Source organism: Chanodichthys erythropterus, chromosome 3 (assembly GCF_024489055.1).
Source record: "Chanodichthys erythropterus isolate Z2021 chromosome 3, ASM2448905v1, whole genome shotgun sequence".
NCBI classification, from domain to species: Eukaryota; Metazoa; Chordata; class Actinopteri; order Cypriniformes; family Xenocyprididae; genus Chanodichthys; species Chanodichthys erythropterus.
This window is the reverse complement of record NC_090223.1, coordinates 25,597,340-25,622,428: the sequence shown is the minus strand read 5'-3', so window position 1 is coordinate 25,622,428 and position 25,089 is coordinate 25,597,340. Positions and strand designations below refer to the sequence as shown.

At 38.5% G+C, this 25,089-nt stretch overlaps 1 protein-coding gene across 1 annotated transcript; it reads right to left on the bottom strand.

Annotated features, from left to right (window-relative positions):
- Positions 1-6,054: 6,054 nt before the first annotated feature.
- On the bottom strand, positions 6,055-24,658 carry LOC137017351 (low-density lipoprotein receptor-like). The gene is made up of 9 exons (XM_067381505.1): positions 24,553-24,658; positions 19,134-19,256; positions 16,482-16,604; positions 15,732-15,854; positions 13,724-13,846; positions 10,976-11,098; positions 7,445-7,567; positions 7,084-7,138; positions 6,055-6,936 (listed from the first exon to the last, which is right to left on the bottom strand). Exons 2-9 carry the CDS (start codon positions 19,192-19,194, stop codon positions 6,930-6,932), a joined length of 738 nt encoding a protein of 245 aa, XP_067237606.1. The 5' UTR covers positions 19,195-19,256; positions 24,553-24,658; the 3' UTR covers positions 6,055-6,929.
- Positions 24,659-25,089: the final 431 nt, after the last annotated feature.

Genomic DNA, 25,089 nt, shown 5'->3' with positions numbered 1-25,089 from the left:
AACACGCTTATCTGTTCTCTTTTTCATCTGAAAAAATGCATCTCACTGCGATCGGAAACCGGATCAGTCACTCTGCCACCCACCACTCAACAGCAGCTATACCGGGAAGCTTCCCAACTTGTCAAAACAGAAAAACAGACATTCTAGTTCTATAGGTTTTTGAACAAAACAAGTCAATTTATACTTGGGTGTAAAAGTGTTTCTTTAATGTTTTATGTTGCAAGTAGGTTCCAAAAGCTGAAAAATCAATGTGAAAGCATGAAAAAAAATGAGTGGGAAACAACTTAGCATCAGAAGCAAGATCCTATATCAACAATTAAACTCTGCAAATAGAAAGTAAGAGAAAAGAGTTGTGTTTTTTACGCTTGTTTGAGAATTGAATGTGTCCTTCATGCTTTTTTGACTATACACATCCTGAATAGTTTACATTAGTTTGTTTGTAGTAACAGCATTGTCTTCAGAAGACATTGAGAGCGTTATTCTCTGTTTTACCTGCAAACACAATGAATATGAAGTGATTAAAAAAACTGAGTATGTAACTTAACATATCCCATCAAAAAAGTCATTTTTAAAATATAAAAAGCATGTGGAGCTCCTACATTTATAACCCTCAAAAATGAATTTGGCTGGTATAACTTAATGTACACAGCAAAATTCCCAGAGTTAAATCTACTCTGCTTAGAGTACATATGGTCCCTCTCTAAATAGTGTTAAAGTAACACTGAAACTGAGTTTTTGTGTTTCTCTTTTCTTCAGTGATTCAGCTTGTTAACAGCAGGTGTTCATCACTAATGCTCAATCATCACTTAATTAATGTGAGCAGGTTTGACAGGCAGGTTTTTGATAACCGATATTATACAAACATATTAGTGACCCTGGACCACAAAACCAGTCAATTTTTTTAAATGAATAAATGAGCTTTCCGTTCATGAATAGTTTGTTAGGATAGGACAATATTTGGCCGAGATACAACTATTTGAAAATCGCTCTTAAAGTTGTCCAAATGAAGCCTTAGCAATGCACATCCACTCACAAAAATACATTTTTGACATATTTAGAGTAGGATATTTACAAAATATCTTTATGAAACATGATCTTTACTTAATATCCTAATGATTTTTGGCATAAAAGAAAAATCAATAATTTTGACCCATACAATGTATTGTTGGATATTGCTACAAATATACCCATGTGACTTATGACTGGTTTTGTGTTCCAGCGGCACATTTTATAAGCAAACTCCCACAGTACCCTGGTCAAAATCTCTTGCCCTGACTGCTGATTATGACATCCCATCAAAGGTAAACATTAAGGTCTCTGAGTTCTTATGGTCCCAGTGGTTAAAGTCCTCCCCAGCACCTGACAGGATACAGAATCAGTACATTTGAATGCAGTCATGATGAATACAGAAGACCACCAAACCCTGACTAATGACATCAGCACAGACTGTCAAAGCAAAATCCCAAAAGATTCAGTGTGGTCTCTTTGCTCTGAAAACCTGTCATGAACATGTCATCCGGGTCATATGCAATTGCAAAATCAAGAAAGAAATAAAAATTATACTTCTGCATAAAGATAATTAGTACTTTTTATGGACCATTGTAATATTCATGACAAATAATCACTTTTTTTCCACAACTCTCAAAATAGGCAGTTTTTTCATTCAAAATAGTATTATTTCTTTCTTCTAATTTAGGGATGAAATGTGACCTGGACATGTTTTTGTGTCACAGGTATTGAGGGGGAAGTGTTGAACTGATAAGCCACACCTTACTATCACCAGATCTTGCGCTGCGAGTAACAGATGGTCTTTGAGCAAATCAGGCTATTTAGTTAGCATGTGCAAACACACTTTGACCTCGATCAGTCGCATGTACAGTACAAATACAATGTATTCGCCTCCTTTTAGCTTTAGCACATTCTATTGTTACAACATGAAATCAGGAAGTATTTGATTGAGAACCATTTACATTCCTGAACACAAAGCAATCTATAATGACAAAGAATAAAATACAGATATTACGAAATCAATTACAATTAAAAATGAGTGTATAACTGAACACATAATGTGCCTTTTGTTGTCTGTTTCACCAAAACGGGAAAATCCAGCTACAAAAATTCTTCCCACTGTCATTTCATGAATGACTGAAGATAGATAGATAGATAGATAGATAGATAGATAGATAGATAGATAGATAGATAGATAGATAGATAGATAGATAGATAGATAGATAGATAGATAGATAGACAGATATGGATGGACAGACAGACAAACAGCTACTGTAACTCCTTCAGGGTTTCCATAGGCCTCTCGACTGTTTCCATTATGGATCTTCCTGTCTAGCTACTTATTTTTGGAGTTCAGCCAGTTTTGGGTAGAGTTACTGTGTGTGTGTTTTTTCTCATATTTTCTAATTCTGTGAAAATTGGTCTTCACTTCGCTCCAAGCCATATTTTGCTTTGCTCTTGTCCTTACTGGTATTTTTCAAGTGCCATATCACAGATTTACGTGGAATGTTTTTTGTTCTTCACAGTGTACGATAGTGTATCATTGGAGATGTGCCAAGAGGTTCACAATGTATCTGATATCTTCATTAAACACACGAACAGGCCAATCAAGTAATCATTTGACTCAAAGAGAGTTCGTTACTTCGGGAGAGATTAAGGTGCGTCAAAGCATAAAGACAGTTAAAAGGTGTGCACGATATTGTAAGACTGCTTCTTAAAACATATGGGGGAAAAAAGTCCCAATTTGAACCTGATACAAGTGAAATTATGAAGTTTTAGCCACAGGAAACATCTGTGGTAACTTATACATTCAATCAGGGAAGGAAAAGCTGGAATTTCACCTTTTGTTAAAAAAGATGTTATTGACCCTCCATCTAACTGTTTCACTAGACACTGAAAGAAGACTGAAAACATTTAGGTTTCCGCAGCAATTCAGTGTGTTCCTGATGAAGTCAGACTTCTTTAGTTTTGACTAACAGCACCACCTTGTGTTCAAAACGAATCCACACACACAGTGGGGACATTCCATAGGCGTAATGGATTTTATACTGTACAAACTGTATTTTCTATCGCCCTACACTACCCCTACCCCTAAACCTACCCATCACAGGAAACTGTGCACATTTTTACTTTCTCACAAAAACTCATTCTGTATGATTTATAAGCCTTTTGAAAAGTGGGGACATGTCCTCATAAGTCATCCTCTCCTTGTAATACCTATGTCATACCCATGTCATTATACAAATTTGTGTCCTGATATGTCACAAAAACACGCACGCACACACATGCACACACACACAAAAAAAAACAAGCAAAACAAACAAACAAACAAAAAAAACACTCATTTTGATCAGAGTAAGATTTCAAACCTGTTGTAATCTGTTATAATCAAGTGGAGGGCAGTTCTGTTCTTTGGCATAAATTGTTCATTTTAAATTATTATATCAAATGATTCATTTATCTAAACACTTTGTTAGCAGTATTTTACTCTGTAGTTTGCTATAACATTTTGAAGACTTGATTTATTTTAAATGTGCTACAGAGGATGTTTTGTTTTATACATTTTTTTGCAATATTACTTGAAACTGTCTTTACTAACTGATAAAAGACTATTTATTAGGTTCAATGAAAGGAATAATATTAATATACATCGGCTGCGTCCGAAAACCTAGGTAGCTGTCTTGCTGCCTCGCTATCTTATAAGAGAATGACTTGTATGGCAGCGTTTGTGCATGAAGGTACCTCACGAAACTGATTTCGGACAGACTTCTGAGGCAGTGTAAGTTTAATGATCTACAGCAATATAGCGCGAGCTTTGGTGAGAACTAAACAAATATTTAATTACTACAGTAGTAATTTCTCGATAGAAATGATATTAAAATTGAAATATGTTGATCAAAATCGTACATTTATACACAAACTGAGCAGCAAACGCAACTTTCGAACGCCATCTTTATTTTTCTAGCTCAACTGTCACAGAATGGAAAGCACAGGATTGTGGGATATCAAAAGCAGCTAAGGATACATCCATGCTTCCTTTAAAAAATCGATCTGAGGAAGGTATCTCAGCAAACAGCAAGTGAAGCTAGCATTGGATTCGGACGCGCCTTGATTAACTTACTACCTTGAAATGTGTCTTCAGAAGGCAGCATTTTCCAGTTTTCGGACGCAGCCATCATCTGTGCACGAGGTAGGGCCTTAAACGATTGGCCCTCTGGCTTGTCAATCACTGCCGTTACGAGCGCGGCTGCGTGCTCCAGTTACTTTCCACACTCCACAGGCGCTGCATGCAATGTTTTTGTCAGGAGTACGGTGTTCATATTAGGACTTCCTCACACCTCAGTCATACACCGAAAAGGCGTCATGCCTCAGACTAAAAGGCTTCAATCATCGGACAAAACGGCATCGCGCCTCAGACTTAAAGGCTTCAGGTCTCAGGAAAAACGACGTCAGGTGTCAGGTCTCGTACAATTAGGCATCGAACTAAACAGCCTCAGACCAAAAGGCTTCAGACTAAAAGGCATCATTTTTTTTTTTTTTTTTTTTTTTTTTTGTATAGCCTAACTTTCTGTTGGCTTTTATCCCATCATATGTCGTCCTTCAGTTGTCTTTTTCTTTACTGTTACTATTCCCAAATTAATTTAAGGTGTGTATGTGTGCATGTTAATTATGTAGAATCTATCTGTTGATGGTATTCATGTGAATAAGAAAAGAAAAGAACAGAAAAGAACATGCCGATTTTCACATTGGTCTGCAGAAAAACAGCAACGGGCTGAATGAAAATGTGACTCTTCCAAAGATAGTGGTATTCTGTTTTTATTGTAATCTTTTATGCATTCCATTTTTATTTTTATGTATTTGTTTCCTTTTTATGTAAAGCACTTTGAATTACCATTGTGTATGAAATGTGCTAAATAAATAAAATCGCCTTGCCTAATCGATTCTCTGACAGTAGGTGCCGCTGGAACAGCAGAAATAAAGCCGTTTCCTTGGTAACCTACGTACACAAAGCAGCTTAACTTATAACTACGCATTCAAATAGCTCAAAATATTTTTTTTTTTTACCTGTCTTATAAAAATGAAATAAAACAAAATGGTTATTGTAGTTAACCATGGTAACCACAAATTAACCATGGTTTTGTTATACTATAGTTTAAGGTATTTGTAGTAAAATTATTGTTATACAAATAGCCTATCAATCCAAAAAAAAAAAAAAAAATCATAGTTAACACACTTTTAACCATGGTTAATTGTCATATGTGTTCGCAATGCAAGCTAGTTGCAATGTGTTATTTTGCTAACTTTTTATAGCCTACATGCAAATAAAACTAGTGAATAATACAAATTTACAAAATAATCTCAGTGGGATATGTTTTATACAACTCAGTGTAATATTTAACTGAAAACTGCGTGCACGTGACATCACATTGAGGCGGGGCAATTCGCTTCTTTCTAAGTCCGTTTCGTCTGATGCCTTTGAGTTTGATGCCTTTTAGTCTGAGGCCGTTTCGTCTGAAGCCTTTTGGTCTGAGGCTGTTTAGTTCGATGCCTAATTGTATGAGACCTGACACCTGACGTTGTTTTTCCTGAGACCTGAAGCCTTTCAGTCTGAGGCGCGATGCCGTTTTGTCCGATGACTGAAGCCTTTTAGTCTGAGGCATGACGCCTTTTCGTTGTATGACTGAGGCGTGAGGAAGTCCTAATATGAACACCGTACAGGAGACAGGAGTAACAACTGCAGATTATGAGTTTTGGGAGAGCTGTGAAGGAGGGGGGCTGTTCTTACGCATGCGCTCATTTCAAAAACTCACTAACAGTCTTTGGATTCTCAGTCGACGAAAAAATCCTATCTATCACCTTTAAGTGACTTCAAATATGTGGCTATTTACTGTTTTTAGAGGGCACTTCAAATATATATTTCGAACATTTCCTATGAAAACAATCTAAACCTGAGAATTTAGGGAAACAAATGTTGTGTATGGATGAGAAATGTTTGACAGTATCAAACTGCATGTTACCAGTTTACTTTGATGAGAAAAAGTCTAAACAAAAAAGAAAACATTTTATTGACAGCTTTAATGTTTTAGTGACACACAGAGGTCAAAAATGATGACAGGGCTATTTTAGGATGATTAATTTGCAACCAATATGTTCCTTTTTGTCTATTGAGCTGACCATGAAAAGCAGAAAAACTGAACTTTTTTGTATAATTACTGTAAAGGTATATTTTAATGTAGATTAGCATTACTCTCTGCAGATGCTTTACAGTAACACACTGAAACTAATAAACAATGTAATGCTCATGTGGGGTAAAACTAGGCCTGATGTTCCCTGATATTACGTCTGATGCACATGTAGAAACAAGCATTCACATTTATGAACTGTTTTGCTAATCTTATTTTGAGAATCAGAATTAGGTTATGAATGTGTGAACTGCTGTTTGCAAATACATAATGTGAATTAGTTCACACATTTATAATCAAGCATTAAGCCCCAAGATTTACTGTGAATTTAGAGCAGCTAAGGGGTTTACAATTGAGCTGTTCTAGCTGTTTTAGCCATAGGTATGTATACATAGATGCCTTATTCCACCATTATTCCATCTTGTCCCGGTCAGGGTGTCCTCACTCACAATAAGAATCAATGATGGCACAACATTGTGCAGCTTCTGGTTATGAAACAGCCGAGATTTAAATTCCAGAAGAAATGGGATAAGGTGAGGATGGGTTGGTTTGTGTTTTTCACCTTCAGTTTTTTCTAAATTCAGTTTCTGTATGTCTAAAATTACTTTGGTCTTTTCCAGTGTCTTCATATTGTTTTTCCAGTATATGATTCATGGTAATGCTGGTTGGAGGGTCTGTCTTTGTCTCAGTGTCCGAGTCACTTGCTGCAGGACAGGTTTCACCTGGGTGCTGCCAAAATCATCTTCTAATTAAAAAATAAAAACATAGCAACATTAGGGGGTGACCGAAACACTATGTTTGTTGTAAAAATTATCTGGCAGAATGCTTTTGCTACTGCATGTTAGTTAACTTAGTGAGCTATGACTTGTAAGATTGTAAGCATGAGCTTTACCTTCGCTTTTCTGTTAGATTCTTGCTTGTAACTGGGGCATCTTCATCTTGAGTGACTAATGTTTTCAAGAGAGAGAAGAACGTTACCTAGCATCTCTTTTATTTTGCTCCAAGCCTTGTGATTTCATTGTTTGCATTGGAATTATTATATTTATTCATTAAAACTGATTTGGCAGCACCGTATTCCTCAAAAACACAAATGTTTTCAGCAGAAACTTTAAATTAACGAGAGATTGATCACTTAGCTGAATTTCAGAGGCTCTCTACAAAAAGTGATCTTACAGCGATCACTTTCAATCTATCTGGGTTTACATACTTACATAAAGTTTGGCAACAGAAAGATGGGATTTAAAGAGACTCACCACAGCCTTCCTCATCCGCACCATTTGGACATTCCTTGGAACCATCACATCTCCATCTCATAGGCAAACACCTTTTGCGTTTATCACCACAGCTGAACTCAGTGGGTCCACAGGTCTTGACTTCTGTTCAAAGCAAAAATAAAACAAAAACAGTCATGACATCTGTCAGCAGAAATGTTACTTCAGTGGTGGAGGAAAAGCCCTCACAGTCTGTTTCTTAATCCAATGTAAATGTTCCAGTTTTACTTAATGTTGGCACATTTTCAATTAAAATAAATAATAAACATATATCAATAGCATCCAACACAACAGGGTTTTGTATGTTTACATTAACATGTATTTATTTATTTATTAAAACCAAGCATGTATCTTAAAGGGAACCTATTATGTAAAATTCACTTTTGCATGGTGTTTGACCATAAATGTGTGTTGGCAGTGAGGTTACACACCTATAATGATAAAAATCCACCCACTCATTTTTTAATCCTCATAAATAATAAGCAGTGTCTCAGAACAAGCTGTTCGCAGATTCTGGGCAAAGTGACGTCAGCACATCCTGATTTTGCTGAGTTAGATGCGTTCCTGGGTCAACATATTTTGTTGATCCTGGAACAACATTGCAGTCTGAAAATTTAGTCTTAACCCTATTCCTACTCCTAAACCTCACCCTACCAATAAGTTATCCCAAAAATAAGATGGAAATGATAGATGAATAACACTGATGTAGAAGCACCAATTCATGATTTTAAGCCTAAACTTGACAATCTGTAAACTTGTCCCTCAAATCTGATTGGTTGATTGGTTGATCTGGTTGATTTGAATGTTGTTCCAGGATCAACAAAAATATTGACTCAGGAACATGTTGAACTCAGCAAAATCAGGTTCTGCGTGACGTCACTTTGTACAGGCTCCGCCCATGACTGCTGACGGAGTCTGTGATATTAGCATAGACCTCGTCCTGAGCGAGTTGTAAACAGTCCGCCATTTTCTCCAGGCCGGAGCAGCTGTTGTGACAATAATGTCTTGTAAGCAACTCGGATGTTTTGTTGTTGGATGTAACAACGTGTCTACACCAGACACGACCGTTGTTGCATCGCATCGCACCGCAACAGCGGACATAAACAAGGAAGTTCTGCAATGTGTTCACTGCGCCAACTGTGTAACAGACAGGGAAGAGGAAAATTGTTGAATAAGGTCGTTATTTTTGTTTTGTTTTTGCGCACTAAAAGTATTCTTGTCACTTTATAAAATTAGATTGAACCACTGAAGTCATGCTGACTTTTTTAACAATGTCTTTAGTACCTTTCTGGACTTTGAAAGTGGTGGTTAAATTTCTGTCTATATACCTCTCGGATTTCATCAAAAATATCTTAATTTGTGTTCTGAAGATGAACAAAGGTCTTACGGGTGTGGAACAACATGAGAGTGAGTAATTAAAGCTGAAACTTCAGGGATATCAGAGACTTATTTTACATCTTGTAAAAAGGGGCATAATAGGTGCCCTAAAAGTATTTTTACAAACCTGATTCCAAAAAAGTTGGGACACTGTACAAATTGTGAATAAAAACAGAATGCAATGATGTGGAAATTTCAAATTTCAATATTTTATTCAGAATACAACATAGATGACATATCAAATGTTTAAACTGAGAAAATGTATCATTTTAAGGGAAAAATAAGTTGATTTTAAATTTCATGGCATCAACACATCTCAAAAAAGTTGGGACAAGGCCATGTTTACCACTGTGTGGCATCCCCTCTTCTTTTTATAACAGTCTGCAAATGTCTGGGAACTGAGGAGACAAGTTGCTCAAGTTTAGGAATAGGAATGTTGTCCCATTCTTGTCTAATACAGGCTTCTAGTTGCTCACCTGTCTTAGGTCACATCTTCCTCTTTATGATGCACCAAATGTTTTCTATGAGTGAAATATCTGGACTGCAGGCTGGCCATTTCAGTACCCGGATCCTTCTTCTACGCAGACATGATGTTGTAATTGATGCAGTATGTGGTCTGGCATTGTCATGTTGGAAAATGCAAGGTCTTCCCTGAAAGAGACGACGTCTGGATGGGAGCATATGTTGTTCTAGAACTTGGATATACCTTTCAGCATTGATGGTGCCTTTCCAGATGTGTAAGCTGACCATGCCACACGCACTCATGCAACCCCATACCATCAGAGATGCAGGCTTCTGAACTGAGCGCTGATAACAACTTGGGTTGTCCTTGTCCTCTTTAGTCCAGATGACATGGCGTCCCAGTTTTCCAAAAAGAACTTCAAATTTTGATTTGTCTGACCACAGAACAGTTTTCCACTTTGCCACAGTCCACTTTAAATGACCCTTGGCCCAGAGAAAACGCCTGCGCTTCTGGATCATGTTTAGATATGGCTTCTTTTTTGACCTATAGAGTTTTAGCCGGCAACGGCGAATGGCACGGTGGATTGTGTTCACCGATAATGTTTTCTGGAAGTATTCCTGAGCCCATGTTGTGATTTCCATTACAGTAGCATTCCTGTATGTGATGCAGTGCCGTCTAAGGGCCCAAAGATCACGGGCATCCAGTATGGTTTTCCGGCCTTGACCCTTACGCACAGAGATTGTTCCAGATTCTCTGAATCTTTGGATGATATTATGCACTGAAGATGATGATAACTTCAAACTTTTTGCCATGTTTCTTTGAGAAACTCCTTTCTGATATTGCTCCACTATTTTCCGCAGCAGCATTGGGGGAATTGGTGATCTTCTGCCCATGTTGACTTCTGAGAGACACTGCCACTCTGAGAGGCTCTTTTTATACCCAATCATGTTGCCAATTGACCTAATAAGTTGCAAATTGGTCCTCCAGCTGTTCCTTATATGTACATTTAACTTTTCCGGCCTCTTATTGCTACCTGTCCCAACTTTTTTAGAATGTGTAGCTCTCATGAAATCAAAAATTTCCAAATGTCTCACTTTCAACATTTGATATGTTATCTATATTCTATTGTGAATAAAATATAAGTTTATGAGATTTGTAAATTATTGCATTCCTTTTTTATTCACAATTTGTACAGTGTCCCAACTTTTTTGGAATTATGTTTGTACACTGATTACAAAATATTACTTATATAAATCTATTTATCACAGATTTGATTATCTGATGCACAGATTAAAGGCAGGTGCACAGACCCTAAATGTAAAAAGACCCTAAATGTATTTTGATATGTCAGGTTCTCAACAACCCTCTCAGACACTTTTATTCAATGAAATGTACGCTGCATTGAAGGCATACATTTTGATAATTAATTAAAATAAATGCTATAATTCATTAATTCAAATAAAATTAATCTTACTGTGGGCAGAATGCTAGTTCTAACAAACTGTAACTGATGAAAATATAGCATGATTTTTACCCTACCAGTCAATTATTGCACTGCAAACACTATAACAGTTTCATCTTGTCAAAGCTGGGAAACGACCATGGTATAAGCGGAATAACCCATGGCTAGCTGTGCATTAAACTATAGATAAAACTAAACTAAAGAGACTCACCACAGCCTTCCTCATCTGCACCATTCAGACAGTCCTTGTCACCATCACATCTGAATACCATAGGCAGACACGTTTCGGGTTTATCACCACAGCTGAAGTCAGTGGGTCTGCAGGTCAGACCCACTGAGGAAAGCAAAAAAACAAAAAACAAAAAACAAAACCCAAATTAACTGAGAATCATGACATGTAAAGTCTCAATCAAAAAAGATACATTCAATAACATCACAAATTTCAGTAGATGTAAGATTGTAAACATCAGTTTTACCATCATTTTGCATTATTGCTTGTGTCTGGGGCATCTATATCTTGAGTGACTAATGTTATCAAGAGAGAGTAAAAATAAAGTATACTTGAATGCACTAAAATACTTAAATACAAGCAAGTCAATTTGTAGTACTTTTTTTTGTGCTAAATAAAACTGTAAAAGTTATACACTATAAATACACCAATTAAAAGTATATTTCTACTTCAATAGTACTTCAGTGCACTTAAAGTAAAGTATACACAATACGACTAATGCTTAAATTGATTTAAAGTGTAGTCAGATAAAGTAATCAAATATACAAAGAGTTTTATCAGTGCATTACTTAAAAGTGTTCTATGATCGCTTTACATAATTTTAGCGGATTTTTATATTATACTATCACTAAGTTCTATTTTAATGGATTTTCATGAAAAATACAGTACAAATGTATTAATTACAAGTAAAACATCATTAACATATACTTAACTACATACACTAACATAGTTACAATACATTTAATATTCATTATTTAATGTATAAAATTATGAGGGCAATACATTACAAATACATTTTGTACATATTTATTATATATTCTTCCTATATTTTAAATAATTCATAAGTCTATTTTCTATGTCTGATGAGTATATTTAGAAGTGTATGAAAGATGGGTTTAAGTGCACTACAAGTGGTAAATAAATAAAAAAAACTTAATACAGAGATAGTATGTTAAAAGCACATTTTAGTTCATATTTCATGGTGTCTCAAATAGTACAGCTGAGCACACTTAGATGTTACTTAGTACTTAAGAAGTACTAAAGAAGAAGTTTTAGTATATTAAGTACAAAATTAGTGCATAGCTAAAAGCAAAAAAAATTATTATTTTTTTTTTTCTGGGGGTGGGGTTGCAGGGGCAGACACATACGCAGGGTTATTTGGCCCAAAAAAAAAAAAAAAAAAAAAGAGAAGAATTATCAATTATTTTAAAATGATTTTCCTTTAAACTAACTTGTAATGTATTTGCCATTGTCATTAGCCCTTGACAGGCTCAGATTACAGATTATGGTGGGCTATTTGAAACAGCAATACCAAGAAAGGTTACTCACTAGAATATGGGGCAAACACATGTAACATTTAGGATGCTTCTGAAATCAAGTTTTGCTGGTTAGCTTTGTCCTTGACAGGGTAAGATGACCTACAATCTAAAACATGAAATTTCTAAAATATCTAAAATTGTTTTGCTCCAAAGAAATAATGGTAAATTAAAGCTGCAAGCACTGATGAAAGGGTCCTTGCACCCGTGCCACCAGCACTCTGTGGCTTTAGGAAAACAGAGCATGGTGGGAAACATGCATTTAAGTAGGTAAATATAGGAGGACTATGTCAGTCATTTGTATTTGCCACACTTCCTGCTACTAGCTAGTGGCGATAGGACTGTAACTAAATTTTGACATGTAGATGTCTTCAGGACAGGGCACTTATTAAATGTGAAGTTTGAGGCAGATTGGATATTGCATGCCTGAGTTACAACAACTTCCTTTTTCGTGGCATTAATCGCATACATTTTAGCACTTAGCCAAGTGTTGCATTATTTAACATGTTTCTAGCATGTTTGGTACTTCATGGCATATTAAAATGTGTTTCAGAGGGTGAATTATTGTGTAAAGCATGCCATTTCCTGTTGCCAACAGGTGGTGCTATGACTGTAACTGAATATTGGCATGTAGATGTCTTCAGGCCAGGACTTTTACCAAACAATTGAAAAAAAAAATGCACTTTTGATGATCTGTTGTGATATTAGTACTAAGAGTTTTGAAAATTTACTAATTTCTTGTGAAAAGTGCACCAAAGCAATTAAAAAAAAAAGAAGTAATTTCTTACACCAACTACCAAAAGGCTTGCCGTCTCTGACTATTTCTTCTATCCACGCCCAGTGCCATTTATTTTTAAGTCCTTTATCAATTAGGACGTCTTCCCCAGGCTTCATAAACATCCTGCCGAGTATGTTTGCTTGCTACTGTCCAATGTGACGTCTGCATCTATGCTTAGTAGCCCTGCATCCCAATATGCATACTATCCACTCTATCTGCCCTAAATAGTATTGAATATTATTAATGTCACATATTATTTAGGATGGATAGTATACACATCGAAATGCAGGCTAGGACTCAGTTGCAGCTGGATCTCAACCACACTTTTTTCAAGACCCGCTGCCCCATTCTCCTTCTGATTGGCTAATGTTACTATGGTTGAGAGTGAAAGCTGTGTTCCTCTCATACCACTGGTAGGTGAACTCATGAACTCGAATGTGATATCAACGCGTTTTTTTAAATGTAGGACTGTCTTTTTTCCCCCACAGCCAGACGCCGCATGCCGGAGATCCGGCACGTTGCCAGGTGTTGTGCCAATTTTTGACTCCCTGCCAAATGAACAACCCCCTCTTTGAAGTTGCTACCTGATTGCCTAATCCTAACCCCACCAGAAAGATGAGATTTAAAGAGACTCACCACAGCCTTTCTCATCTGCACCATTCAGACAGTCCTTGGTACCATCACACCTCCATCTCATAGGCACACACCTTTTGAATTTATCATCACAGCTGAATTCAGTGGGTCCACAGGTCTTGACTTCTGTTCAAAGCAAAAATAAACCAAAAACAGTCATGACATCTGTCCGCAGAAGTGATATTTCAGTGGTGGAGTTCTGAAAAGAGGAGGAAGTCCTCACTGTCTGTTTTCTTAATCCAATGTAAATGTTTCAGTTTTACTTAATGTTGGCACATATTCAATTAAAATAAATAAATAATAAACATTTCTTATACTATCAATAGCATCCAACACAACAGATTTTTTTAATGTTTATGGGTCATTAACTAATAAGGTTTTTAAACTTGTGAAAAAACATAATGGAGATTTTGTAAATTTTGAAGTTTTATTAAGTGTTAACAATGAGATTATGTGTTTTTTATAATCAATTTTTCAAGATGGACAAAATTTGTCACCTAAAAATTCATTCAGTTTTCCCAAATGACACTTTTGGTTATACCGAATGACGATTATTTTCAAACAATGCTAACATGCTGATATCTAGCTCGCTAGCTAGCTGCTGATAATTAGCTTGCTAGCTAGATAGCAAAAGGAAAATCAATCATTTTATATTTAGGACAAGTTTTTAAAATATTACAACATTTTCCATGTTTTATAGCGGTTGTACAGAATGACCTGATATTTCGGGACATGCGTATGAGCAAGTGAAAACATGAATTTTTCAAATAGTTAAGAGAGATTTAGTCACTTTGCTTCATGACCATGTGATCCTTGGCAGGTGTCTGAATGATGTCACATCCTGTCACATGATATTGACCACATGACTTCCAAAATGGTCCCTTTATATTGGTTAATCCGAATGACATCAATGAAATTCATTTTTCCGGACATTCTTTCTCATAACAAAGCAACGACTTCTACACATAACCATACTATTTTGCACTATGTTGAAATATGATGATATAGAATCATGCCAGAATAAAAAATATATACATTTATTACATTTTAAGATATTTTAATCACAAATGAAATGGCTGTATTGGTTAAACCGAATGACTTTCTTTAAAATACCTTTATATGTAGCAAAATATAATTAAAACCTTTTGGATTCAATCAAAGATATCTAGTTGTACTACTTTACATACTTTGGATATTATATCTTTGTTTTTTATTATTAATATTAAGGCCTTTGGACCAAAAAATGACCTGTCATGTCATTGAGCCTTACATTAACATGTATTTATTTTTTAAAACCAAGTATATATCTTAAGTGTTTTAAGTATTTTTACATTGATTGCAAAATATTACCTATATAAATCTATTTATGGCAGATTTGATTATCTGATGCACAGGTTAAAGGCAGATGCACAGACCCTAAATGTAAAAAATATATTTTGATATGTATATATATATATATATATATATATATATATATATATATATATATATATATATATATATATATATATATGAATTTTGCATATGAACTTATATATATATATATATATATATATATATATATATATATATGAATTTTGCATATGAACTGACAACAACATTAATGTGTGTAGGCACCTATTGTATCTGTTAGTAAGTCTATGTCAGCCCATAGAACCATATGGTATTGTGGCAAACAGGGCAAGGCCGAGAGCTGTGGGAACGGAGCGAGGCCGGTGACGTGAGTGCTAATGAGCATTACCTGCACATAAGGGTTTGAAAAAAAATTCTTTTTTTTCCCTGTGATAATTTGGGTCAAGATGATTTGCTTTTAACATTCGTTACATGCAATCTGCACTGCAAGCTGATTGGCATCTACTGATTCTGCAGCCAATGAGACTGCTTGGTCAACAGATAAATAGTCTGGTTCAATTAGTGTGATTAGCTGGTCCTGCAGAAAAGAAAGATAGATGGACAGATAGATAATCTAGGTATGTGCAGAAAAGATGAGATTTAAAGAGATGTCACTCACCACAGTTTTCCTCATCTGCACCATTAGAACAGTCCTTGGCACCATCACATGTCCAAATCATAGGCACACACGTTTTATGTTCATCACCACAGCTAAACTGACCAGATCTGCAGGTCTTGACTGCTGATCAAAGCAAAAAATTATACAAAAAATAAAACAAAAGCAAACAGAGAATCATGACATCTGTCGGCAAAAGTAATACTTCAGTGGTGGAGTTCTGAAAAGAAGAGGAAAAGTCCTCACTTTGTGAAAATAAATTGTACACACATAAATAGATACATACATATACATAATTACCATGGTATGTCTGAATACTCGATTCTGATTAGCTGGAAGGTGTGCATTAAAACAGTTTAGTGCGCAGGTAGTTCCTATCCCTTTTTTTAATCGCTGCTTTCATTGAAGCTTACATCAGTGTTTTTGAAACTCACAGTTTCACCGTTAGTAGAAAGATGTTGCTTGGAGATGTTGCACACACGCATCTCTAATCTCCCATTCTCGATAATTATTTCAAATAAATTTAATCTTACCACACTACTTTATCTCTGTATCAGTTTTAAAGTGGGCAAAATGCTAGTTCTAACAAACCGTAACTGATGAAAATGTACCATAATTTTTACCCTACCAGTCAATTATTGCACTGCAAACACCATAACAGCTTCATCTTGTCAAAGCTAGCAAACGACCATGGTATAAGCGGAATAACCCATAGCTAGCTGTGCATTAAACTATAAATTTAAAGAGACTCACCACAGCCTTCCTCATCTGCACCATTCAGACAGTCCTTGGTACCATCACATCTCCATTTCATAGGAACACACCTTTCGGGTTTATCACCACAGCTGAAATCAGTGAGTTTGCAGGGCCTGACCACTGATCAAAGAAAAAATAAAACAAAAAACCAACTGAGAATCATGACATAAGCAAAAGTATGTAATACTTCAGTGGTGGAGTTCTGAAAAGAAGAAGAAAAGTCCTCACTAGCTATGTTTCCATCCACCTATTTTTATGTGCATTTTGGGATATTGCATAAATTCTAAAATGAGTAGGATAAAGTTTTAATGCGATACGAAAACATGCGCATAAATTATGATGGAAACACTTTTAGCATATAAATTCCTTGATGCTCATCAAAAAAGACACTTTGTGATGTGATGGCATAACTGGACGAACCAACTAGTGGACCGATCTCATTGCACAGCATCTGAAATGCTGTTTTGGTCATTCTGTAATGCCTGAGCAAGTTAAAATGTAATTAAAATGGTTCGATATAATTCCCTCCCAGAAGCGTCTCACACTACTGTGTTCACAAACACCAGGCATCTGAAAGCAAGATAACATTACAGCATTTATTGGGTTTCGTCTGCGCGCTCTGAGGCAATTATAAAGTAATTTATTATATAAAAAAATTATTATATACAGTGGCTTCTGCTGCAGAAACTTCCAATTTTCTTAGTGATATTTAGCGCCAGTTGATCAGGAAGTGACAATTTTGTTCTATTTGGCTCTCTGGATTACGGAAGAGGATTAGGGCCAAGCAATAATAAAAAAAAAAAAAAACATCTTCGAGATTAAAGTTGTTAAATTTCGTGAAAAAACTTGTTAAATTTCGAGAAAAAAGTTGAAATAAAATGTTGAGAATAAACTTGTTAAATTACGAGAAAAAACTCGTTAAATTTTGAGAAAAAGTCGAGATAAAATGTTGAGATTAAAGTTGTTAAATTTCGAGAAAAAAGTTGAAATAAAATGCTGAGAATAAAGTCATCAAATTACGAGAAAAAAGTCGTTAAAGGTCCCATTTTTCGTGTTTTTTTGAAGCTTTGATTGTGTTTATAGTGTGCAATATAACATGTATTCATGTTTCGTGTGTAAAAAAACATTGTTCTATGAAGTCCCTCCTTCAGAAATACGTAACGAGTTCTGATTGTGCCAGTGGTTCATTCCTGTGTTGTGATTCGACAGCTCTGAGCGCATCATGCCCGGAAAAGTCACGCCTCTTACCATAACGTGGAGATCACAGTCTATGGTGGAGATGCATGCGCTCGGTGTTATTGTAAACATGTCTTTAATTTTACCCTATCAATTTGAGCCGGAATCAGACCCAGTGATTGGACTGCGGGTTGAAAATAACAGCGTTTCGACGACATGGCGACAAACACACTCTACAAACGCAACTCTTGTGTATTCCTGTGGGCGGAGGTTAGTCAAAAAACTGTTTTAGTGACGTCATTAAAGAAGGAAGTAGAGGGATGTAGTCCAAACTGGCCGTTCGATGTAGGCGACTTCTGTTAAATAAAATATCTCGCTTGGCATTGAACTTTGAGCTTTAAAATTTTACAGATTTTATTTATACTCTAACAACATTACACACTAACTAAAGTTTGAAACATGGGATCATGAAGAATGGGACCTTTAAATTACGACAACAAATTCATTAAATTATGAGAAAAAAAAGTCGTTACATTTTGAGAAAAAAATCATTAAAAAAATGTGTGTACTCGTTAAATTATGACTTTATTCTCAACATTTTATCTCGACTTTTTTCTCAAAATTTAAAGAGTGAGTATTTTCTGAGAATTTGCTGTGTATTTTCTCCTTAAAACTGCAGTGGGAAAAAAAGACAGTTGGTGTCCTACCTTGTAACCAATCACATCAACATGCTGGCGAGCTTTAGCATATTACTGACAGCTAACTATCAGGGGAGTCTCGAGTCTCATTTCTGTTGATATGAAAAATCGTATAGATTTAGCACTATGTCGGGAGTATGATTTATATTACGATGTTATGATGAATTATATGCCATTCTCCACTGATGTCCTAAATTGTTCAAAGCGTTTGTAAGGATACTGATTGTTAGAAGGCAGCTGTCTGACTTGTGAATGTGAACATGATTTGTGTAACATTAGCAACACATCATTAGCTATTTGATAAAGTAGTCAAGCAAAACGCTAATCATATTAATTACAGTTATGTGTCCGATATTGTAAAGAGCGATACCATCCTGCAGCGTTTACCTCAGTAAGTTGAGCGAGTGGATCTCTGAGATGGCGAGCAAGTGGAGGCGGGGCTTATTTGCATATCCATTGATCCGTGTATATTAAATGAGGCAAGGGTGAAGAGTTACATTCAAGCTATTTTAAGGTATGATACAAAAATCTTTTTTTTTTTTTTACAAAAATAAAAGTTTAAATATGTCATTTTAGTGATCAAAGATTAGTTTTAAGTGTAAAATTATCGACTACACGGGGACTTTAAATTAACGAGAGATTGATCACTTAGCTGAATTTCAGAGGCCCTCTGCAGGACCAGCTTACAACGATCACTTTCAATCTATCTGGGTTTACATACTTACATAAAGTTTGTATCTGTGGCAACAGAAAGATGAGATTTAAAGAGACTCACCACAGCCTTCCTCATCCGCACCATTCTGACAGTCCACGTCACCATCACATCTCCATCTCATAGGCAAACACCTTTTGCGTTTATCACCACAGCTGAACTCAGTGGGTCTACAGGTCTTGACTTCTGTTCAAAGCAAAAATAAACCAAAAACAGTCATGACATCTGTCAGCAGAAGTGATACTTCAGTGGTGGAGGAAAAGCCCTCACAGTCTGTTTCCTTAATCCAATGTAAATTCATGTTTGAGATTTAATTAATGTGGGCACATTTCAAGTTAAATAATTAAATAAATTCATAATAAACATTTCTTGCCCTATCGTAAGCATCCAATACAATAGTATTTTGTATATTTACATTAATAATGTATTTATTAAAACCAAGTACAGTATAAGCATTTTTACATTGATTCCAAAACATTAACTATATAAATCTATTTATGACAGATTTGATTATTTGGATGCAAGATAATAAAACAAATTTGGATACTTAGATAACGTAATTTTATATCAAAAGACAACAAATGTAACAGCCAAGTGTGATTGAGGTAGTGATAGTAGCTTCTTGACGGGACGCCGTCACCATACTTCAGGGAAGTATTGGATTATATTTTATTAACAACTAGGAGAATTTTATTTAATTTTATTAACTAGGAGTTGTTTAAATTGTCAGTGGGGATGTCAGATTTGTATTGAGAATTTCCACGACAAGTGTATAAGAGAAAATACATATGAATGATATGTAAGTTAAACCTGTATATTATGTTCCGGGTCAATCTGACCCACAACACATATTTGAGTTGTCAGAAATACTGTTTAACCTAGGAGGTTTTTCTTGAAATTGTTTGTCTATTTCTCATTTAGGGCCATGAACATGCCTGCAAACTTTCAACACTCTGATGTATTGTTGAATGTGCATACAAAATGTCTATTAAAATTGTGGTGTTAGCAGGTCATTTCTGCATATTTCATGGTTAAAGGCAGGTTCACAGACTCAAAATGTAAAAATAGAAAAAGATATGTCCCTCTCAGGGTATTTGCATTTGGCATACACTTTTATTTGAAGAAATGTATTTGCAGTGCTGCATTGAAGGCATACATTTTTACCAATTTATATGCATGTGAGCTTTGCATGAACTGACAATATTTTAATGGCCATTTTCGTTAGATTGTGCCCAGCTCCAAGTCTACTTTGTCTCCGCTGGTCCTTCCCAGCTCCAAGTCTACTTTGTCTCCGCTGGTCCCACCCAACTTTAAGTCTCCTTTGTCTCCGCTGGTCCCACCCAAGTCCAAGTCTCCTGTGTCTCCACTGCTCCCACCCAACTCCAAGTCTCTTGTGTCTCCGCTGGTCCTTCCCAGCTCCAAGTCTCCTTTGTCTCTGCTGGTCCCACCCAAGTCCAAGTCTCCTGTGTCTCCACTGCTCCCACCCAACTCCAAGTCTACTTTGTCTCCGCTGGTCCTTTCCAGCTCCAAGTCTCCTTTGTCTCCGCTGGTCCCACCCAAGTCCAAGTCTCCTGTGTCTCCACTGCTCCCACCCAACTCCAAGTCTCTTGTGTCTCCGCTGGTCCTTCCCAGCTCCAAGTCTCCTTTGTCTCTGCTGGTCCCACCAAAGTCCAAGTCTCCTGTGTCTCCATTGCTCCCACCCAGCTCCAAGTCTCGTTTCTCCACTGGTCCTTTCCAGCTCCAAGTCTCCTTTGTCTCCACTGCTCCCACCCAGCTCCAAGTCTCCTTTGTCTCCGCTGGTCCTTTCCAGCTCCAAGTCTCCTTTGTCTCCGCTGGTCCCACCCAACTGCAAGTCTCTTGTGTCTCCGCTGGTCCTTCCCAGCTCCAAGTCTCCTTTGTCTCCGCTGGTCCCACCCAAGTCCAAGTCTCCTGTGTCTCCACTGCTCCCACCCAGCTCCAAGTCTCTTGTGTCTCCGCTGGTCCTTCCCAGCTCCAAGTCTACTTTGTCTCCGCTGGTCCCACCCAACTTTAAGTCTCCTTTGTCTCCGCTGGTCCTTTCCAGCTCCAAGTCTCCTTTGTCTCCGCTGGTCCCGCCCAAGTCCAAGTCTCCTGTGTCTCCACTGCCCCCACCCAACTCCAAGTCTACTTTGTCTCCGCTGGTCCCACCCAACTTTAAGTCTCCTGTGTCTCCACTGCTCCCACCCAGCTCCAAGTCTCTTGTGTCTCCACTGGTCCTTCCCAGCTCCAAGTCTACTTTGTCTCCGCTAGTCCCACCCAACTTTAAGTCTCCTGTGTCTCCATTGCTCCCACCCAGCTCCAAGTCTCGTTTCTCCACTGGTCCTTTCCAGCTCCAAGTCTCCTTTGTCTCCACTGCTCCCACCCAGCTCCAAGTCTCTTGTGTCTCCGCTGGTCCTTCCCAGCTCCAAGTCTACTTTGTCTCCGCTGGTCCCACCCAGCTCCAAGTCTCTTGTGTCTCCGCTGGTCCTTCCCAGCTCCAAGTCTCTTGTGTCTCTGCTGGTCCCACCCAACTCCAAGTCTCTTGTGTCTCTGCTGGTCCCACCCAAGTACAAGTCTCCTGTGTCTCCACTGCTCCCGCCCAAGTCCAAGTCTCTTGTTTCTCCGCTGGTCCTTCCCAGCTCCAAGTCTACTTTGTCTCCGCTGGTCCCACCCAAGTCCAAGTCTCCTGTGTCTCCACTGCTCCCACCCAACTCCAAGTCTCTTGTGTCTCCGCTGGTCCTTCCCAGCTCCAGGTCTCCTTTGTCTCTGCTGGTCCCACCAAAGTCCAAGTCTCCTGTGTCTCCATTGCTCCCACCCAGCTCCAAGTCTCGTTTCTCCGCTGGTCCTTTCCAGCTCCAAGTCTCCTTTGTCTCTGCTGGTCCTTCCCAGCTCGAAGTCTCCTTTGTCTCCGCTGGTCCCACCCAAGTCCAAGTCTCCTGTGTCTCCACTGCTCCCACCCAGCTCCAAGTCTCTTGTGTCTCCGCTGGTCCTTCCCAGCTCCAAGTCTACTTTGTCTCCGCTAGTCCCACCCAACTTTAAGTCTCCTTTGTCTCCGCTGGTCCTTCCCAGCTCGAAGTCTCCTTTGTCTCCGCTGGTCCCGCCCAAGTCCAAGTCTCCTGTGTCTCCACTGCCCCCACCCAACTCCAAGTCTACTTTGTCTCCGCTGGTCCCACCCAACTTTAAGTCTCCTGTGTCTCCACTGCTCCCACCCAGCTCCAAGTCTCTTGTGTCTCCACTGGTCCTTCCCAGCTCCAAGTCTACTTTGTCTCCGCTAGTCCCACCCAACTTTAAGTCTCCTTTGTCTCCGCTGGTCCTTTCCAGCTCCAAGTCTCCTTTGTCTCCGCTGGTCCCACCCAACTGCAAGTCTCTTGTGTCTCCGCTGGTCCTTCCCAGCTCCAAGTCTCCTTTGTCTCCGCTGGTCCCACCCAACTGCAAGTCTCTTGTGTCTCCGCTGGTCCTTCCCAGCTCCAAGTCTCCTTTGTCTCCGCTGGTCCCACCCAAGTCCAAGTCTCCTGTGTCTCCACTGCTCCCACCCAACTCCAAGTCTCTTGTGTCTCCGCTGGTCCTTCCCAGCTCCAGGTCTCCTTTGTCTCTGCTGGTCCCACCAAAGTCCAAGTCTCCTGTGTCTCCATTGCTCCCACCCAGCTCCAAGTCTCGTTTCTCCGCTGGTCCTTTCCAGCTCCAAGTCTCCTTTGTCTCTGCTGGTCCTTCCCAGCTCGAAGTCTCCTTTGTCTCCGCTGGTCCCACCCAAGTCCAAGTCTCCTGTGTCTCCACTGCTCCCACCCAGCTCCAAGTCTCTTGTGTCTCCGCTGGTCCTTCCCAGCTCCAAGTCTACTTTGTCTCCGCTAGTCCCACCCAACTTTAAGTCTCCTTTGTCTCCGCTGGTCCTTCCCAGCTCGAAGTCTCCTTTGTCTCCGCTGGTCCCGCCCAAGTCCAAGTCTCCTGTGTCTCCACTGCCCCCACCCAACTGCAAGTCTCTTGTGTCTCCGCTGGTCCTTCCCAGCTCCAAGTCTCCTTTGTCTCCGCTGGTCCCACCCAACTGCAAGTCTCTTGTGTCTCCGCTGGTCCTTCCCAGCTCCAAGTCTCCTTTGTCTCCGCTGGTCCCACCCAAGTCCAAGTCTCCTGTGTCTCCACTGCTCCCACCCAACTCCAAGTCTCTTGTTTCTCCGCTGGTCCTTCCCAGCTCCAAGTCTACTTTGTCTCCGCTGGTCCCACCCAAGTCCAAGTCTCCTGTGTCTCCACTGCTCCCACCCAACTCCAAGTCTCTTGTGTCTCTGCTGGTCCTTCCCAGCTCCAAGTCTACTTTGTCTCCGCTGGTCCCACCCAACTTTAAGTCTCCTTTGTCTCCGCTGGTCCTTTCCAGCTCCAAGTCTACTTTGTCTCCGCTGGTCCCACCCAACTTTAAGTCTCCTTTGTCTCCGCTGGTCCTTCCCAGCTCCAAGTCTCCTTTGTCTCTGCTGGTCCCACCCAAGTCCAAGTCTCCTGTGTCTCCACTGCTCCCACCCAACTCCAAGTCTCTTGTGTCTCTGCTGGTCCCACCCAACTTTAAGTCTCCTTTGTCTCCGCTGGTCCTTCCCAGCTCCAAGTCTCTTGTGTCTCCGCTGGTCCCACCCAAGTACAAGTCTCCTGTGTCTCCATTGCTCCTGCCCAAGTCCAAGTCTCTTGTGTCTCCGCTGGTCCCAACCAAGTCCAAGTCTCCTGTGTCTCCACTGCTCCCACCCAGCTCCAAGTCTCTTGTGTCTCCGCTGGTCCCACCCAACTTTTAGTCTCCTTTGTCTCCGCCTTTGTTTCCTTAGTTACCTTTGTCAGTCACCATAGCATTTTATCAGTTTCACCTGTGCCTTGTTAGCATCTTGTTACCTGTATTTATACCCCTGTATTTCAGTCTTTGGTTGTCAGTCATTGTCTTTACACAACATTATTAAAATGTTGCGTTTCTTGTTCCCCCATTGGATAATCATCTTTGTCTTCCTGTTTGGATTTATATTTAGTTTGGATTATTGTCATCTACTTTCCAAATTTTATCTTTGTTTTTTGTATATGTTGAATAAAGACTGCTTGCTATACGATCCGCACCTCTCCTCGTCCCTACATCACTGTGACACCTCTTAGACATAAAAATTTCAGTTTAACCATATTTAATTTGAATCGTGTTTATTAACAGAGACACTGTGCTTTGTACCTCTACAAGCATGATTAACCCAGGATCGATATTACCCTGAGCCATTACATGTTGGATATTATTATGCTATTATCAGTTGCATGTGCATAGTGTAAGAGTACTGAATAGTATAAGTGGTAGTAGTAATAGCACTTGTGCTTAAATCTTATGATTGTGACTGAGAAGGTCAATTTATGTACATCATATATATAAAGTTATGTAAAAGCCAAACGTAAAAAATTACAGCCATTTCTGTTAAAAATGTCACAAGCACATTGGATGAGTAAACAATTAATAGTTGCTATCTATACACTCTGGGCTTACCTTTAGTCACATTCTGAGTGACATTAAAAGGATGAACAGCTCCAGTAGGATCTTGTGATGGACTCTCTGTGAGTGTTTCTGGAACACAGTTTGTAATGTGTTTATCGTTTTTATTACTCACATGAACTGATTTAAATATGTTTTTAGTACCTTTATGGATCTTGAGAGAGGAAATGTCATTGCTCCCTATGGAGGCCTCACGGAGCCATTGGATTTCAACAAAAATATCTTAATTTGTGTTCTGAAGATTAATGAAGGTCTTACGGGTGTGAAACGACATGAGGGTGAGTAATAAATGACAGAATTTTCATTTTTGAGTGAACTAACCTTTAATGCAAGGTTATAAGAAATGCTCTGTGTGCTGCATCCTTTCCTGCTGCAACATTTTTTGGTCTTTGTTTGGTAATATCTCTTTGGTCAAATACGTTCTGTATCAATAACAAAATTAAGAAAGTTTCTTACAAAATACTTAATAGAATTTATCCAGCTAAGCATGTTTTGGAAAGATTTAAGCTCAATATTTCCTATAACGGTGAA